The 18,771-nt window shown below is 38.1% G+C and overlaps 1 protein-coding gene across 1 annotated transcript; it reads left to right on the top strand.

Moving 5' to 3' along the window:
* The first annotated feature begins 4,629 nt into the window (after positions 1-4,629).
* LOC140236797 (uncharacterized) lies at positions 4,630-15,669 on the top strand. The gene is made up of 6 exons (XM_072316732.1): positions 4,630-4,842; positions 7,584-7,746; positions 8,423-8,650; positions 9,528-9,597; positions 10,890-11,000; positions 12,132-15,669. The coding sequence occupies exons 1-6, from the start codon at positions 4,747-4,749 to the stop codon at positions 12,211-12,213; spliced, it is 750 nt and encodes a 249-aa protein (XP_072172833.1). The 5' UTR covers positions 4,630-4,746; the 3' UTR covers positions 12,214-15,669.
* The last annotated feature ends 3,102 nt before the right edge of the window (positions 15,670-18,771 follow it).

The raw sequence follows: 18,771 nt of genomic DNA, 5'->3' as shown, positions 1-18,771 counted from the left end.
ACACGGGACCTCCATTTTATGTCCTATCCGAGGGACAGACTGATTTGCATGCCTCTTACTAGAGGGGACGGTATGGTTACACACAACATTGCTCAGTCCAGACTCGGGTTCGAACCCGGGTCCTTAGGATCGTGAGGCAGACGCGCTACCGACTGAGCTAACTCACCGCTTTTGCACTTTATAAACATGACACAAAATAAACACATGGAAGTTTGGAACATAACTCGTAAAGATTTACTCATAAGACGGTTTTACATGTAATTACAGGTAGTTTACTATTTTTGAAATAAACAAATAATTACACCAGCTATTATATCGCACAATTTCAATGTGTAAGTGACGTTGAATATATGACATTAGTTAGGGGAACTGCCTCTATGCAATAAACTAACTTTTACTGACTTTAGTGGGAGAAATCTACTGAAAAGTTAATAAGTTTTTCCCCAGAGAGAGAAAAAGAGAAGGAGCGGTAGACTGTAAGAGAAAAAATGAAAGTGGAACACAGAAACATACAAACACATAATAACACACATAGACTGTACGGTACATACCTTCAATATACATTCAGCTGAATTTTGAGGCATGTAAAGAGACTTAAAAAAACCGACTCCAACAGATATAAAATTTCCACTTGCCCGCATGATGTACATACACTAGTGTTTCATTCATAAATACATATCATTTTGTGGGCATGCTGACGGAATTTGTTGGAAGAATGGGAAAAGAAAAGGAACTCTGACTAAACCTAACAAAACGACTGCAATTAAGCAATGGTGTGTCTTCGAGATATAGGTGCCTATATATACCGGGAGATATCGTTATGCCAAGCAAAACAAATGAGCACTAGTAACGGGTTCTAGGGCAATTACCTCTCAGGCAATTACCCAAGACCCATCCCCTGACCCTAATCCTATATTCCTAATCCTGAACCTAATCCTATAACCGTAACCCAAACTGTCGTCCTAAACCTAACCCTAACCCAACCCTATATCACTAAGCAATATTTAGCCAGGGAGTAATTGCCCGCGGGGAGGGGGGGGGGGGGAATTGCCCTCATACGCTTATAATGACCATAACATTATTTGTCTCAATGACTATATACTATAAGCATCATTAAGATATTAATGGTTATAGTGTAATTCCCAAGGAAATCATAAAACACAGTGAATAAGGACTGCAGTGTGCACTAAGTGCAATGTAACAAAACTATTTGCAAAAGATTACTGGAAGCATGGTAGGAACCTACATAACAGCGAGCTTGTATATCCAGCCAAAATGAAGCAAGGCAATTACCGAGATTGGACAGTGGTGGTATCATCAAGCACACAGTAAGTTCGATTTAATAGGAAGATAAGTTTGACTGCATAAAAAGCAGCAATCCCTGTATGGAATAGATTTAGTGTGTTATACCGACTGGGATTCGCTCCGAAAACAATTTATATTCTTATCCGATTTATCAGTTACAATAGGCGTTTTCACATCAGCCCGATGTTTCGAAATAGCGCGCTATTTTCTGACTTGGGAAATTAACCCGATCACGAAATAGCGCGCTATTTGATAATGTGAACACAAATTAGCGCGCTTTGTATCGCTCTGATCGAGAAAATTTCTCGAGTCCAACTCGGGAAATTTCTGAAATAGCGGGATAGTAGCGCGCTATTTGATAATGTGAAAACGACTCGAGAAATTAGCGGATACATCCCATCATGCCTAGCGTGTGTGACCCGATCGATCGAGGCAAACTGCACACAAATCATGAGGAATTTTTTGAGAGGACACACACATTACTGATGCTGTTTGCACATACTCAGCTGTCGAATTAGCTCGGAAAAAAAAAATCGGGCTAATTCTCTTCGGGCTGATGTGAATAAGAAATGAAATAGCGCGCTAATTCGCAATCGCGAAAAATATCTCGAGCTTGGATTTTTATTGGGCTGATGTGAAAACGCCTAATGTGGCACTGCACGGTCACGCTTGCCGTTGCCTTTATAGTCTATCTTCATCGCCGAATAACTACGCGTGTAGTTGAAAATCAAAATAAGATGGTTCACGGACAGTACTACTTTTGTATCGCGTACCCAGTGGATTTTACATAAATAGAAGTGCCAAAACAACGGAAGCTATTAACGTAACTCAAAGATCAGATGCTTGAAGGTTATTCATCTCCCATTGAAACGTTAAAAACACACCAAATAATCATCTGTTTTGAAAGAAAACTGACAAAAAAAGCTACACAGCTTCCTGTATTGATTCAAACATATATACAAACCGGAACAGACCCCAATTAAATCACTCTCGTACAATATTTACAGTACGTCAGGGTTACTCTAATATTGAGTCAGAAGTTTTCAAGTTGTTATATACGACCTTTCTCTTCCTTTTTTTTTTACTGAAAAAATACAGAAAAGAGGAAAATGATGATCCGCTTTACGTAATGGATTACTTGGTGGCTAATGAGAGTTCCGACAAAATTGTGTTACTTCGTTTACTCTTTGAAATCGTCCTCTCTGCGTTCTGCGTTCCATCATCGGAAATGCATCTTTAACAGTGAAATTGTGTAATAGTGAAAAACGAGGTTGAAATGTAACATTAAAGGTACTGTTTACCGTTGGGAGCAATGATTTAAAAATGTTCAAGATATCACACTTGCTGCATATGTGTACGTCAGTTGTATCCCCAAACATCCTACCATGTAAAAAATTCGTAATAAAGCCTAAAACATAAGGAGATATCAATATTTTTCCCACTAAACCATAATTGTAGACGGTTTAGTTTAGAAACATTTTCATTATAACTGTTGTTCACATTTTGGATATTTAACAATACTTAAAATTGATTATACTGATTCAATTTTTTATATTGGTTGTTTCTATCCCCAATTCACTTTCAAGAAGTATTTTGGAGCACTAAAGCTGGGTTTTTGTTTAATCTGCAAATGGTTAATAATGCCTTTAAATTTGACAGCACATAATTTTATAGCAACATCTTATATCGTCAGTTTATCAATTATGCACCCTGTAATATCAGTAGGTAGAGGACCCGTACACTGAGTGAGCTGCTCTAAAATGAGACATTAACAGTTGTATTGATGAATGAACTCTATCAACATCTATGACAATAATTTCGTAAAGCGATACCAGAAGATGTAAAGATAGGTCATTACCAATGATTGATCATGCACTATCAGACAACTTCATATTCAATAACTGACTAAAAGCATTAATACAAGATTTCGAAGTGACTGTCTTTTGTGTGTCTTTTCCTCCGATACGAGAGCTTTCCTCTTTTCTCACCATCAATTAATGGATATTTGCTGCTGACTTTGGACTTCAGTCGCTCATGATGCAAACTTTTGATCATCCTAACCGTCAACATGTCGGTAGGCCTGCTAACAAAATTCTAATGATAACAAAAACAAAATCTTCTGAATTATGGGTACGCCAACTCCAAACATAGTGTCGATTGACAATAAATTATTATATAATCCATTAAATTCGATACCTTGCGATACTCAATACTAGGCAATTCGCAACCTTGCGTATAATGTCTGTCAAAATGTCTATATGAGATGTAGATAATAAAAAATTATAATGTGTGTGTGTGTGTGTGTGTGTGTGTGTGTGTGTGTGTGTGTGTGTGTTTATGAAGGTCACTTTCAGCGAGCCACCATGAAATGTTCGAACACTAGATGTGACACAGTAAACATCACCCTCAAGATGTGTCGGACGCAACTGTTCTTCCACCTCTAGAGGCTCTTAAACCTGGAAGCGATGACACTGAATAAGACGCGCTTTTTTTTCAGACGGTGTGCGAGGCGTGAAATCTGTAATCATTTTTGTAAACACCAATTTTATCATCCCCCTGGTCCGCTTCGGGGCAATTGGAGTTATCTGTTGTCTGGCAGATTGATTGGTGACGAATCATATTTATTTTTGGTAGTAAATTTATAAGGTTCAGTGACATGTTACGGTACTATGATAGTGGCACAAGCCAACAAGAACGCATGGGAGAGGAAAGAACCAGGTGTTGGGGTGATGGTCTACATTCCTTTTGATGATAATGTAAACGAGTGAATAAAACTTACGGTCCTACTTTAATCCTCACCCCAAATTTCATTGAGTTTCAGTGAAATGTGTGGTCGAAGAAGAAGAAGAGAAGAAGAAGAAGAAGAAGAAGAAGAAGAAGGAGGAGGAGGAGGAAGAGGAGGAGGAAGAGGAGGAGAGAAAGAAGAAAAGAAAAAGGAGAAGAGAGAGAGAGAAGAAAAAGGAGAAGAGAAAGAAGACGAAGAAAAACGAGAAGAACAAAAACAAGAAGAAGAAGAACAAGAAAAAAGTTGAAGACAAAGAAGATGAAAGAATGAGAACAAGAACAAGCGAAAGAATGGGAAAAAAATATAAAAAAAGAAGGAAAGTATAATAATCCATCAGGTGGACGTGTCCACCATCGACGAAGATCTGCCTTCGCACCTGCAGACACACTGCAACCATCTCAATGGCAACTCAATGTGCTTTGAAATATCTCATAGATGCGCGCCATCTAAGTTCATAACCTGTACAGGCAAATGCACAGGTGCCATTATTATGACGTCAAAGTGATTGGCAAGGTGATGATAAACTACTAGTATGGCGTCGTAGGGTGCCGGAGTAATGTGATCACTCCACTGCATTGGTGGAAGACAGTTCACTGTAAACATAACTTTGGCAGTATTTTTAGGTATTTTCTTATCGTTACAAAAATGAAGTAGGAATGGGAGCAGGCGCTGGTAAAAACCCAGTCGTGGGAATGCCGATGAGTCCACGAGTCGAACTGGCTGCGAAAGAGGGCAAGAAAACTGGAGGAGAGGTAAGCTTGATCACTGTTGTTAATAATCATGATAATAAATAGTCTATAGATCTAGGCCTAGATAGGAATCAGGATAATCACGATAATGAATCAATGTCCGCATTTCCAAGCAGGTCCACTGACATGACAGTGACAGTGTTGTTGACAGTTTACATTTCTAACGTTAGTCTAACGTTAGACGTGCATTGTGCCTACCTGCCAGAAGTGTCTATAGTTCATGAGTTACTCAAGATTAATGTTGTTAAAAGTGTATCTACACGTACAGTTTACATAAATACAGTTAGGGTAGGCCCTACCGGTTTTCGACACTTTAGCACATTTCCTTGTTTACCATCAATAAATTTACTGCACCGTTTTACCTCGTAATTTCGATATGAAGTTGAGCTACAAAGGCCAATAAATCTATAATAATATGCCTTGAACGAATTCCAATTTGAATGCACTCGTGTTCAATTTTAGCGATATCCATCACGCCGTCACTGACATCAGATTTCGACACCCAACATCATTTTTCGACACAATAACAGCGCGCATCACGCATAAATCACATGGCGCATACAGTATGCGTACACTGCATTGTGGACGCAAACCAGCAAAGTACCGGCGCAAGAACTTGTTGTTTCCTCCCTTACGTGTCTTAAAGGACAAGTTCACCTTCATAAACATAAGGATTGAGAGAATGCAACAATATTAGTAGAACACATCAGTGAAAGTTTGAGGAAAATTGGACAATCGATGCAAAAGTTATGAATTTTTAGAATTTTTGTGTTGGAACCGCTGGATGAGGAGACTACTACAGCTTGTGAGTCATATGCGTACAACAGTATAAAGAAAATGTAAAGAACATTCAACATATTTTAACTTTTTTCGCATAATAAAAGAGCACTTGACTTGCCTCTTTCTAAAGGCAGGGGGAATGATATTACCCATAACGTTTGTCGGTAACGAGTCGGGGGAATGTGTACTTTTTTCAAATGATGAAATTTTGTGAAATTCTCTTTATATTTTCCTTATATTGTTGTACGCATGTGACATCTAAGTTATTCACACACTGCAGTAGTCTTCTCATCCAGCGTTTACTGCACAAAAACTTCAAAAATTAATAACTTTTGAACGGATTGTCCGATTTTCCTCAAACTTTCAATGATGTGTTCTACTAATATTGCTACATTCTCTCAATCCTTATGTTTATGAAGGTGAACTTGTCCTTTAATATGGGAATGTTGAAATCTGGTGCCACATTCTCAAAGCCAACTCTTTCTACAAGTTTGCTCATTTATCACGAATTCAGCCATGAAATTACTGAAGACGATTATAAAATCAAACATCAGGATTTGGCAAACAAACTGATACTAAAGTAAGATAACCGGCATGGGTGAATTTCATTTTGAGGCGATGTTTAAAAAATGCGTCATATTGTTTGAACCCCTAAAAATGGCCGACATCAAAATTTCTGCTGACACTGTGTTGCTTTTCTCCTAAATATTCTATCGTCGGATTATGATGACAAGTGACAAACGGTGTTTATGTAAGACTGGAAATGTGATTGATAACATGGTTGATTGTTGAAGTCAGACGTTTGTATTGAGTATAAAATTTAATAAGAATTATCTGCTGGGTGTCGAAATCTGGGTCCTGTCGAAAACTGGTACACTAACGGTATGTGGATCAGCACACCTCGACCGTCTCTAACGTTAGAGTGTTCTGCAATCTCTAACTGTTAGAATCTAACAGGTAGTGTTTATGTAACTAGGTGCCTAACAGCTTAGTGTTAATACTGTTAGAACTAAAAATGTTTCAAAGACGAGCAGCCAGATTCACACTGAATAACACAACACAACACGTCTAGTGTGCAATCCATGCTGGAACAGTGCCTTCCCTCCAACAACAATAAAGAAGATTCCAGTCTTAATGTACAATCACTGTACCAATCCACCACTACAGTGCAGTAGGCCCCCTACCAGTCCTATTAGTAATAGAATGTAAATTTACATCATTCCAGTTGCTGCACCTACCAACAACAGTTTGTTGTAAATGTAATACTGTATACGCCATATATTTCGCGAGTCTAAATTTTCGCGAATCGGGAATTCCCGACGACTTCGCGAGTGGTTGAATTCGCGATCGTGGAGTGCCGTACTGAACGGAGTAGAATACATGCTTACGTCACATTTACATCGGGATCAGAGTCAATATTTTCGCGTGTCTTTAATTTCTCGAATAGCACCCGACTCGCGAAATTCGCGAAAATAAAAACCTCGCAAAATATTCGGCGTATACAGTATCTATAGACATTTTCTTTAGCTATAAACTCCAAGATAACTGCGACCAGCCCGAACGCTGAACGCGAAGCTTTACTGTGTACAACTAGGAGCATCCCGGGGTTAACTCCAAGAGAGGCTATCTCTTGATACTTGCTTCAGACTTCTGTGATAGTAACTTATAGAAAGAACTACTTCATGGGGGCCGATGTACATACAATGGAATTTATTACATAGGTCTACTGACAAATACGTACGATTTACGTACATCTTGGGCAGTACTAGAATCTACTATGTACTAGAGTGTAGAACCTAGCAAAATGATTTGCCAAATAATGCAAGTCATATAGGCTGCATAAATTATGGAAATCTACAATGCCTCTACATTATGAATACAGGCATGGCTGGTTCATGAAAGTGTGAGGCAAGCAACTCTTCTGCAATGCAATGCATTACCTCTTTTCTTTCTCTTCACTCCAGGGTGTGTTGATTGATGCTCCAGCTCTCGTCGATCTCGGTCACGGGACGGTCAGGTATCGTCGGGATGAGAACAGCGGGAACAAGAAAGAGACAGCTGACCAGGAGGTGAAGGTCAACAAGAAAGGCTACTTCTACCAGGCCAGACTGGACGATTACAGTGAAGGTGGGCAAAACATCAGCTGTACAAATGTAGTTTGAATGACGATGCCTATCCCGACTATTGCATAAATACCTCCTCCAATGTGATACCCTGTTTTATTGGAAACAAAATTTAGACAGACAAAATGTCAGTGTTGTATTAAAGCCATTAATTATTGTATGCAGTGTTTGTGTGCCAGGTATGTACATTCATTCATTTCATTTCATTTATTTCCAAATTCTCATTAAAATACATGTAACAAAGAACAAGGTGAAGATAATAACATTACATTTGGTAACAGTATACATGTACAAGAAAAACAAGCACAATGGAGAAAAAAAAAAGATTTTAAAAAGGAAATTCTCAGAGAGAAAATGGAGGAGCCAGCAGAGGCCAATGGCCTTTCTACGGCTGGACTCCCACTTGAGATTTTATGTACAATTATAAGAGACACTTAAAAGGAGGGAAAGAAATATGATTTGTATATACCGGGTAGTATACCATGGTGTTTGCAATACCCTCTTTTTCTTTTTGAGTACCAGTAGTGAAACCTAATGCATATAGAAGAATGGTACCATATGAAGTATTCATGTTCTCTTCAAATGACAATGTTTACTGCCTGACATTTAACTCTAAGCTCATATTATGTACTGTACTGTATCTCTACCAAAATTTCTCTTTCCTACCCTCCTTAAAACAGCTGCTGTAGCTAGGCCTGACGAGAAATACAAATTCAACTATGTCTACAAAGGCACACCCAGCTCTCGAGGGAAGAAGCTCTTCTACGTGTATGGCATTGGCATGAACTCTAGGGATGCAAGGTCAAAGGTCACCAAGCACTACAAGCCAAAAGGCAAAGGTTATGTCTGGCCAAGCTCTTTCAGAAATGCCACACACTTCTACTATGAAATGGTTTTCAAAGAGCAAGGTAAGTTGACTGTGTATTACTTGCATGTTTGACTTCATTAGATTCGGCAAAGAGCAAGTTTCAAGTGATGGTAACCCATAATTTATCACACTTAGCCATGTACTTTACCTGACTTTTTGTTTGTAATAAATCTGGATGGACACCTTCATAAACATAGAGGGTGGTGTTTTACGTCTTTTACTTGAATTTAATCTTGAGGTGCAATGAGGTAAATGTTGTGAAGGAAAAGTTTAATCTTGATTTGCCAAGCACAAACTTGTATCTGTCAGTTGCAAGTTAAAACATTGTGTCAATTATGTCCATGCTGTTAGCTCTGCATCAAGAACATTTTAGATTTCAAAAATTAGAACTTCACAAACTATGAAACTATAAGCCATTGAAAACAAGCACATTATGATACTAGTCTTATATTCACCTATTCAAAGAGCAAAGATCAACTTATACCTCAGCATTTTAACAAGAGGGATTTCCACGAATGCTCCTTTGAAGTGAAATCTTGTTTCCAATACATGTACAATATATCTTTACAGATTAGCCTGGAATAGATGCTCGTTTGATATGCATTGTGTATATATCAGATGTGTAGGGCACAACGCATATCATTCGAACGCATTCTATGAAAGCGGTACTGACTGAGACTTAGGCAGCCCTCTTTTACTAATCAGTCAGTTGATTAATAAAAAGGTAGAAATATTGTGATGCAATAGCAGTTATGATATGTTGCACTACTTTTTTTTTTCCAAAAATGCTTCTTCAGTAGATGTTATAAATGCATGAATGCACAACATAAAACGATTGATTAAACAATGTTTGAACTGAGACTATGTTTGCTAGTTTTCAAACTAAGTTTATTGTCCACCTCATCCTGTCATTACAGAAGCAGAAATTGAGGAGTCTGAGGAGGAATCTACAGATGTCCAAAATGATGTCAATCCGGAGAAGATGATGTAAGTGAATTCCGTATTTCAGCAGTTTGAAGAATAATACTAAATTATAAACATCTGTATTGTGATGTTGAAATGAAATTTAGCAACCTAAAATTTGCAGTCTGGCTACAGTTTTTGGAAAGGACCAATGAATGCTTTTTCATTATTCATATCTTATGCTGTTGCAGGGGAGGGGACAGTAATAATATCTCCTCCGACTCTCTTTCAAAGTTGGTGGTACTAATATATAACACTCATGTGGACAGCAGATGCATGTGGTAGTTCTTTAGAAGCGCCATTTGCATAGATATCCGATGATTTAATTTGGCAGCAGTGTACATGGTCAATTATGAAGAACTAAGTATGCACACTGTCTTTTGAGCACTTTTAAAGACCTGGGCCCTGTTTTATGAAGAGTTATAATTGATTATATAATTGATTTCTATCATAAGTCTATAGCAACCTGTGTGGTAAGGAAACTTATAATCAATTGCATCTTTTGATAAAACGGGGCCCTGGTATACTGGGTAGAGAAGGTTAGCCCAATTGAATTGATCTTCATTCGTTGCCCACCAGGGTACATTCGAACACCTTGAACAGTACAGGCCTGCAAGAATAGAAATGCCTGTCACCGAATATGTGAATCAAAGTGTACGTTCATCAGTAATGTTGACTTCAGTTGAGATTCTTTGGTTGTGTGCATACCTACACAGAGATAAATTATAAATCTGTAGACAATTCGTTACAGGGATTCCCGAGTGTATAATGAGTCGGGCCAGCCTTCCCGTTGCCATGTATCCCCACACTACTGGTCTTTAAATAAAATTATGCATTTAGATATAAAGAGGATGTCTCATATCGTCGCTGGGGCGACAAGACCTCATATCTACAAAATGTCAAATGTTCAGGAGAGCCAAAAAACATGGCGGCCAAAGCACTATAGCGAATGGGATAGCCTTTCCTTTGACATGCCATGGTGGCTTCATTTTTGGAGTAAGACAGTTGGGATTTAGACAGGACCTCACTTACCCCATTATTTGACTATTAATCAAAAAAAGTCATTTTCACCAAAATTGCAGATACAAGGTCTTGTCACCCCAGCAACGATATGTTTTTCGAACACGTCTTGTCCCTTAATATCTTTGCAATAAAGGTGTTCAGAGGTCTTTCCTGTTGTAGCTTTTTAACCCGTAAGTCCAGTTTGCCAGATCGAACAATTTTATCTAATTTATAAACCACCCGAAAGACTCTAATCTCCATCAACTATACATATGATGTAAGTTGTTTGTGTTGTTAAACATCTTTTGCCCTAGATTCCAGCTGAAAGACAGTAACACTGTTGAGATGCTGAAGAAGAGAGCAGCTCTTAGACTTCTCACCCCATTCTCAAACCTTCACATCAGCTATGGTGATGCAGAGCTGGAGTGAGTTACTGCCCTCTGTTGTTAACCTTATATGCACCCAAGATGTTTTATGGCTCCATACTTTAACCACACTTTCCTCCAAGGGGAACAGTTTGCTGTAATCTAGATCTAATGCTGTAAAACTGGACATTTTTGTGGTGTGGAATTTTTTTCGCATTTCACGCGACATGTTACTGGCTTGAAAATTCGAGCCATAAAAATGTTCACTCTCTGTATGTAATACTAGTTCTTATTTTGATTCCATGGAATTAAAAACATGCGAATTGCACCTTACCCAGCTGAGCATGAAAAATTACTCACACGAAAACTTCCACTTTTTAAGTAGATGCATATTGAATATTCAAGAGCTTTGTTTATGAAGTCTTGACAGTAACATTTTCTGCATAACAAAATGTGAAGAATAGGATTCTAAGTGTATGGAATGACTTTTCTGTAAGCCAGACAGTAGCCGACCGTAATCTCGCTATGATCTACATGTATGTTATGATCTATGTTAATGACTCATATAATGATGAAAGGTAACAAGGTGGTAATCACCCTCAACTTTTCTAACTTTCCAAAGGATATGGAAGCTTCTTGTCAAAGTTTATTACCAACAGGCTGTGATGTCCACGGCAGAGAAGAAGAAGGGTCTAGGAGTTTGTGATATTGTTGCATTAATGATTATGGTACAGATGTGTGAGGTGAAGTTGAGGAATGCATAGGGCTCTTCTATTCTTTTAATTCCATGTACTGTTATTTCACTGTGAATGACTGCTCGTTGGGTAAAATCTCACAAGTGTCTATCCATATACCAGGACAGTATCACCTTTCTCAGGTGGCCCGTTTGGATCACTTAAATCTATGAATTCAACGTTTCGATGACCTGAAAATGAGGAAATAATCTATTCTCATTTCTAATTTTAGCTGCCCGATCAGGCCACTAAAAGATAACCTTTGTAGAATTTTGATGGTCTGACATAAATTTTTAGTGGTCCCAGACCACCAGGCCACCGCTGATGCTGAGCCCTGTGTATGCTACTGTCAATGAATGAACGGGAGTCAAAATTATCTTCGATGTCATTTTCACTTTTCCTGTATTACATAGTTATTTGTAATGATAATTGTTATCTCTGTTTGTGCACTTCACAGGAATGCAGAGGTGATAGGCAAGCTTAGGAAAGAGGAGCAGGGAGACTTTGAAAGATTTGTTGTGGAGCTACAGAGGGTGTAGACTGGCATTTCACTTCCCCAGGGCTCCGTTTTCTACTCATTTCATCCATTTTGTTTCTTTTTTGTGTGTTTATTTATCTATTTACCTTATCATTGATGATTGTTCCTCCTCATGTCTCGAGGAGAGAAAGGGAGTTTGTGGATTTTCTTTTTGTTTCGGTCAGAAGTGTGTCATGCTTCTTAACCTGTGCTAACTTTCTGGCAGAGGTATTTGCTGAGAAGAGTATCACAGGTTTTTGATTGATGGTAGACCAGAGCCATCTTCCGTGAAAGGTAGTGTAAATCTTAAATGCAGGTTTCTGATTGATTGAAAGAGATGGTTTATTTAAGATTCGTATTATGATTTCAGGTATAATGTCTTGAATGCAATAGGAATGAGACTTTACTAAGTCATGTCTTCATTCATGGTGATAATCTCAGTAAACTTTTAGTGTGTGATCATTTCATGTTCTTTATTTTTCTTTCTTTGCATTGAAGCCATTGTACAGGGAGAATGGCATATGTGCTGTGAAAGTCCATGTCATGGAACACAAATTGCTCTTTACAAAGATTAATCAAATACTTTGATTAATCAAATACTTTGATGATTATTAGTCATAAGTATATGTGTATGTTATACAAATGTCATGGAAGATTTTAGTCTTTTCCAGTCAATGTCATTTGCTCTGTCCTATACCAGTCTACATGAAGATGTGTAAGGTCTCACAAATGGTGACCACCATGGTATTAAAAATCAAAACATTCAGAATGTACTGAATGTGGAGATATGTTTAGTAATTTTCTTTATGGTTTCACTCTTACTGTGGAAGTGCCATTTGCTGATGAAGAAAGGTAATGTTGTACAATGGACTCCCGTTATAGAGAAGTCCTCAGGACCGGCAGTTTTCTTTTGTTATATCGAAATTTCATTATAAGCGAACAAATGAACAATGAAAATACATAGGGTGGATAATGTTGTGGCCTGAATTTTTACTTTGTTGTAATCGGAATTTCGTTATAACTGTGTTCGCTATAACAGGAGTGCACTGTATAATTAGAAATGCATTTGCAGAAGGGTTCTTTTAGCATTTATACCTCTGGAGCCATTTACTAACAGAAATATCAAATGTTTCTCAGTCCATGTTGAATAAATACGCAACTCAGTTACTCCAAATCCAAACAAATCATGATACAAAAGTCGAGTCTTTGTAGTCTGTATTAGTATTTCATTACATCCGTCCAATCACTGTTATACACAATTATAAACTACATCAATGTAGATGTTGTCGAAGGAAGTTTTCATTTTTTTTTTAAATAACAACTGTATATTTGTGTAGTAAATTATTATGAATCAATGTAATTTCACAATGTATGATTATTTTTAGACTACTGCATTGCATGTGTGTAAACCTTGATGTAGTATTTACGATCATGTTGTACTAATGTAGCTGTGATACATGTATACATCGTATGTATTACAATTATGGAGACTTGTTTGAGTTCAGGCTACTCTCACATTGATAGTGAGGAAGGAAACAGGTCTTTCTGTTTGTAAGCTTTGTAAGTGTATCATAGATAGACCTTCATTGATCAGAATCTCATCTGTACTACGTTAGATAAGAATGACAAAGAATCAATAGGCATTTTCACATCAGCCCGTTGAAAATCCAAGCTGAAGATTTTTTTCACAATCGCAAATTAGTACGCTGTTTCATTTCCTATTGACATCAGCCCAAAGAGAATTAGCTTGAAATTGTTTCAAGCTAATTTGATAGCCAAGCATGTACAAACAGCGTCGGTAGAGCATGCACCTTTAAAAATCTACCTGCGATTTCTGTGCAGGTTACCTCGATCAATCAGGTCACACACGCTAGGCATGATGGATGCATCATGCATATTTCTTAAGGTGAATTCACATCATCAAGTGGCATGCTAGTTTGCAAATCATCCCGCTATTTCTGAAATTTCACGAGTTCGTGTTGAGATATTTCCTCAAGCTCAGCTTTCAAATTAGTGCGCTAATTTGAATTCACATTCTTAAATGCTGCGCTATTTCATCATCAGGTTATGAAACTCCAAGCTCGAGATTCTAAAAATGGCGCACTATTTCAAAACATTGGGCTGATGTGAAAACGCCCAATGAGTCACTGGTTGCTATACAAAAACAGAACAATGTGTCCAATTATCCAGTCAGAGTAAAAAACAAAAAGGCAACCTTTTTGAGGCTAATTTTTTTTTTGTTACATTTTAAGAAGAAATGTTTTGAAAGCTGCACATTTCTCCAAGATATAATTCAACAAAAGTTGTAGCTGTAGTTCTGAGTTTTCAGTGGAGAATGATCAAAAGATGTAGGTCTACTGTCTCACACCAGTGACCAGGGTGATACACTGCACCAAAATGTATCATCTTTGAGCTACAAAATTATTGTATGTAACTTCATCAGCTGTGTAAAGCTGAATTCTTGCAAACATGTGGTTGATTTGAACCAGTGGCTCTGTGGAAAACAAGCTATCCAGTTAAATGGATCTTGGAGCTACAAAATTATTGTTTGTAACTTAATCAGCTGTGTAAAGTTGCGTTCTTGTGAACATGTGGTTGATTCAAACCAGTGGCTTGGTAGAAAACAAGCTATCTAATTAAATGATGGAAGTGCAGGCGGCCCATCATAACAAAGTCCTCGGGACTGCCTGTTTTCTTTTGTTATATCAAAATTTTAAAGCTAAACAAATAGAGTATATGAAGATGTACATTGTATATAGGTTATAATTATGGGACCTAAATTTGTACTTTGTCGTGTAAAGAAATTTTGATATATATATTTTTTTTTTATAATGGAGTGCACAGTATGTGAAAGTTGTTGTGTGTTCAATTCCCTGTACTCGTGCAAAGATACATTGGGACGATTCATAACGTATGTTTTTATAATGATCTTGTGATTTACAATCCCTGCCCCTAAATATGGTATGTGGCAATGTTGGAATACAGCAGGAACCTGATTGTAATGAGGACCCAAATATCATGACATTTATTATAGGAAAGTACCTCCTCGGTTACATCACGTTTGTCAGTATGTCCGGCCACAAAAAAACAAACAAACAAACAAACAAACAAACAAACGAAAAACCAAGCAAACAAAGAAATACTTAGAGTTGGGACTTGCACAACACCTTCTTATAAGAGGGTTTTTTGATATATCCCACCTCTTCATAACAAAGTTCCACTGTACAACACTATATTAAATTTTGAATTCATGGTCAGAGAATGAAATGAATTTCTGATGTACAATATAAACATCACTTGAAATTGAGAGAACTTCCTGCATGCAATGTGCTTCTTTTTTTTATCATTTGTCTTTGGGAGAAAGAGATAAAGATGTATAGAGTAGCAGAGAGATTAACTCACATTAGCAAGGAAAAGCTTGAGATTGGCAGTGGGACAGTGAAAGAAGTAGGGAGAGAACATTGTGGAATTAAACATAATTATGCATATATTATCTTAATGTAATGAGATAGTCTTTGAGATGGTTTTGTATTTGTATTGTTTGTGGGTGTTTTTTTTTGTGTGTGTGTGTGTGTGTGTTGTGTATGTTTATTGCTCAGTCATATGTGATGTTGTGTGTATTTCATATCTATCATTGTTCACAGGCTCTAAGATTAGATGCCACAATTAAAAGAAAAAAAAGTAAGCAAACAGACCTCGGGAAGAAAAAAAAAAGTTTTCATCTAGAGTGATCATACAATATGAGGCATCATTAAAACGTAGTACAGACACACATTTTAAAGGGTGTGTACAGTTCTGATTGAGGGGAGGATTTAGCTTATAACGTTTTGTGAGATATTCAGAAACCACCCTATAAGATGTCAAAGAGCATGCAATTCCACGGGGTATCAAAAGTTTATTTGATGAAAATGGGTTTTGAAATGGCTGAGATATCCAAAAAACAAGGTGAAGCAAATTCAAGAGATCCCAATAAAAGGCGTGGCCTGTTGCCTTTTATTATTATCATTTTTTTTTTTTTGGATATCTCAGCCATTTGGAAACCAATTTCATCAAATAAATGTTGAATCCTTGACATGCTCTTTCATTTTTCATAAGATGTTTCTCATTATCTCACTTAGGAATGTTCAAAACATCAATCCCCACCACAACCAGTACTGTAGGGGAAGTGTGGGAGAGTTGAGCCACTGGGAGAGTTGATCCAGGCCACCTCACATCTTCATAGTGACTGGCAGTAGTCAGCTGATGCCATTTCTTGTTCATGCCTATGATTAACTATATACCAGTGTATGAGGCAGCGACATTGGACGAAGCATGACAAAATAGTCAAAGAAAAACCATTTTTGGTCACCAAAAGTGAATGTCCACTTGTCAGATATGTGGTTTTCTCTCACACCTATGGTAGAGGATAAGTGCGAATCAGTTGGAGTAGCAGATAGTCTGTATATCATTTGTTTCTTTCAGCAAATTTCAACATGTTTGGTGTGGTCACTTTCGTAGGTTTTGAGGGTTTAGTTTAAATGGCGACTGTGGGGAGAGTTGTGCCAACATGTCGAGGGAGAGTTGTGCCATGGCTAAACCCTGTATTCCAATGGCTCAGCCCTCAAGTGGCTCAACCCTCCCTTCAAGTGGCTCAATGAGTGTCATTTTTTGGTCAAAGAAACGGGTCTGCAATTGGATGAGGTGAGGAATATTGGAAAAGTATGTGGTGTTCTCGCCAGGGGTGACGCCCTACGGGCGGTTTCTTCTTCCTCACAACAACAGTTGACTTACTACGCAAATCCAATCAGGGTGCATCTAGAAATCCTGATCATGTGATCATAGGTGGACCCCAACAACATCCACATTATCCATCCGATGACCCGTAAGTCAAACAGACGCCCCGCCCCCTCTATCACCATTACACCATCCTTCCTTAGATAGGTTTCCATAGTCATTTTCTTTTATAAGCCTGAACTTCTTAATATGATATGTAGGGCCTATAGCATAGTGGCTCAACTCTCCCAACCCCGTGGCTCAACTCTCACCACATCAAGGGAGACTTGAGCCATTTTGCAAAATATTTTTGTTGAAGTGTCACCCCCAAGTTGTTTGTGCTAGGTGTCTTATTGGGCTATCATAATATGCCTGAATAGTTGTAGTATATACCAGCGAACGAATAATCCATAAATTGTGTATAGTTATTGAACAATATCACTAAATGTAAAAAGTGGCTCAACTCTCCCACACTTCCCCTACAGTCCCTTTAAGCAAGATAATGAACCTTTGGAAATAGTGCATTCACGTGTTGACCATAATTATAGAATTTTCCTATGATGAACAAACTTATAGCAACTTTATCAGCAAAGAGCTGATTTTATTCACAATAAGTTGAATTGACAAAATTACACACAAATACCTTTGAGAGTTCATCTGCTTACAAGTTCAGCAACCCTTCATTCATAGCTGTTATACCGCCATCTACGATTGGCCTCGATCTCGTCGAACTCACTTCGGGTTTCACACTCGCACACACATTCAAAACGCACAAAAGATTCATGTCGGACCAACTCATTTTATCCCAAACTGTCCTGAAATTTGTGAAGATTTGGAGATTTTTATGTTTGTTTGTGTTTTTTTTTTTCTTAAACTCTGCGCTCTGTTTTACCACAGGACAAAATTCACATACTGTATAATGTAAATAATACGCTTGAAAAAAAAAAAATGTAGTCCGCTTGGATAAAGAAAGGGTGTCCGTCATGAGCTCTATTTTGTCCATGGGCGTAAATCCCGGGGGGGATGGGGGGATATATCCCCCCCCCCCTGAAATGGAGGAGGGGGGATGGCCTGTACAATCATCCCCCCTGAATTTTGAGGGGAAAAAATGGAGGAAGCAGAAATGTGATTGTATCAATTTTGGCATATTGCATGACATTTGTACGCCGGCCTTCAGACAGGTAACAGAGCTGAACAGTATTCTATCTTGTAGGAAAATGTATAATTTTCTCAAGTGCTCGCTCGCTTCGCTCGCTCGCGAAGAAAGTAACATCGACATACACTGTAAGGTATGGCTCAGGCGTTGACAACGTCAAATACATTGTAGTATAGGTCTACATGTAAACATGCTATGACGCGAGTAACTGGGGACCATCTGCAAAATATGTACGAAAACATACAAACAAACAATAACAACAACTTTATCGCCATAATTGAATCCCCTCCATTTCCTGAATCATTCCTGAGAAACGACAGTGACTGAAGACACAGTCAGGATACATCTATGGGCATACCAAGGGAAGATCAGGGACGTCGAATCTATGGGGGGCAAAGGGGCATTTGCCCCGCACCAAAGGAAGTGTTTAGACAGACAAATCATTTATACCCCAAGCATTTCCCGAGATGAGGACAAATCTCGAACTTTCTTAATGGAAAATTGTCCAAATATCGCCAGAACTATGCACCAGATCGTTGTATTGCAATCATGAACATGCAAAAGGTCCGCTATACAGGATAAGGGATAAACTTTGTACACTTTTGACATAGACGTATATTCCCTAATTTATCAAAGAGTGTGCAGCAGATCACGGGGGGGGGGATGGTTCTC

Source organism: Diadema setosum, chromosome 13 (assembly GCF_964275005.1).
Source record: "Diadema setosum chromosome 13, eeDiaSeto1, whole genome shotgun sequence".
Taxonomy (NCBI): Eukaryota; Metazoa; Echinodermata; class Echinoidea; order Diadematoida; family Diadematidae; genus Diadema; species Diadema setosum.
The sequence above is the reverse complement of the archived record's forward strand: the minus strand, read 5'-3'. Positions and strand labels throughout refer to the sequence as shown.

What these genes read in the sequence shown, in the direction of transcription:
- LOC140236797 (XM_072316732.1), top strand. Translation starts at nt 4,747, where the DNA reads ATGGGAGCAGGCGCTGGTAAAAACCCAGTCGTGGGAATGCCGATGAGT. An exon ending in GCAAGAAAACTGGAGGAGAG is followed by an intron (nt 4,843 to 7,583) that starts GTAAGCTTGATC and finishes TCTTCACTCCAG; the next exon opens with GGTGTGTTGATTGATGCTCC. An exon ending in ACTGGACGATTACAGTGAAG is followed by an intron (nt 7,747 to 8,422) that starts GTGGGCAAAACA and finishes TCCTTAAAACAG; the next exon opens with CTGCTGTAGCTAGGCCTGAC.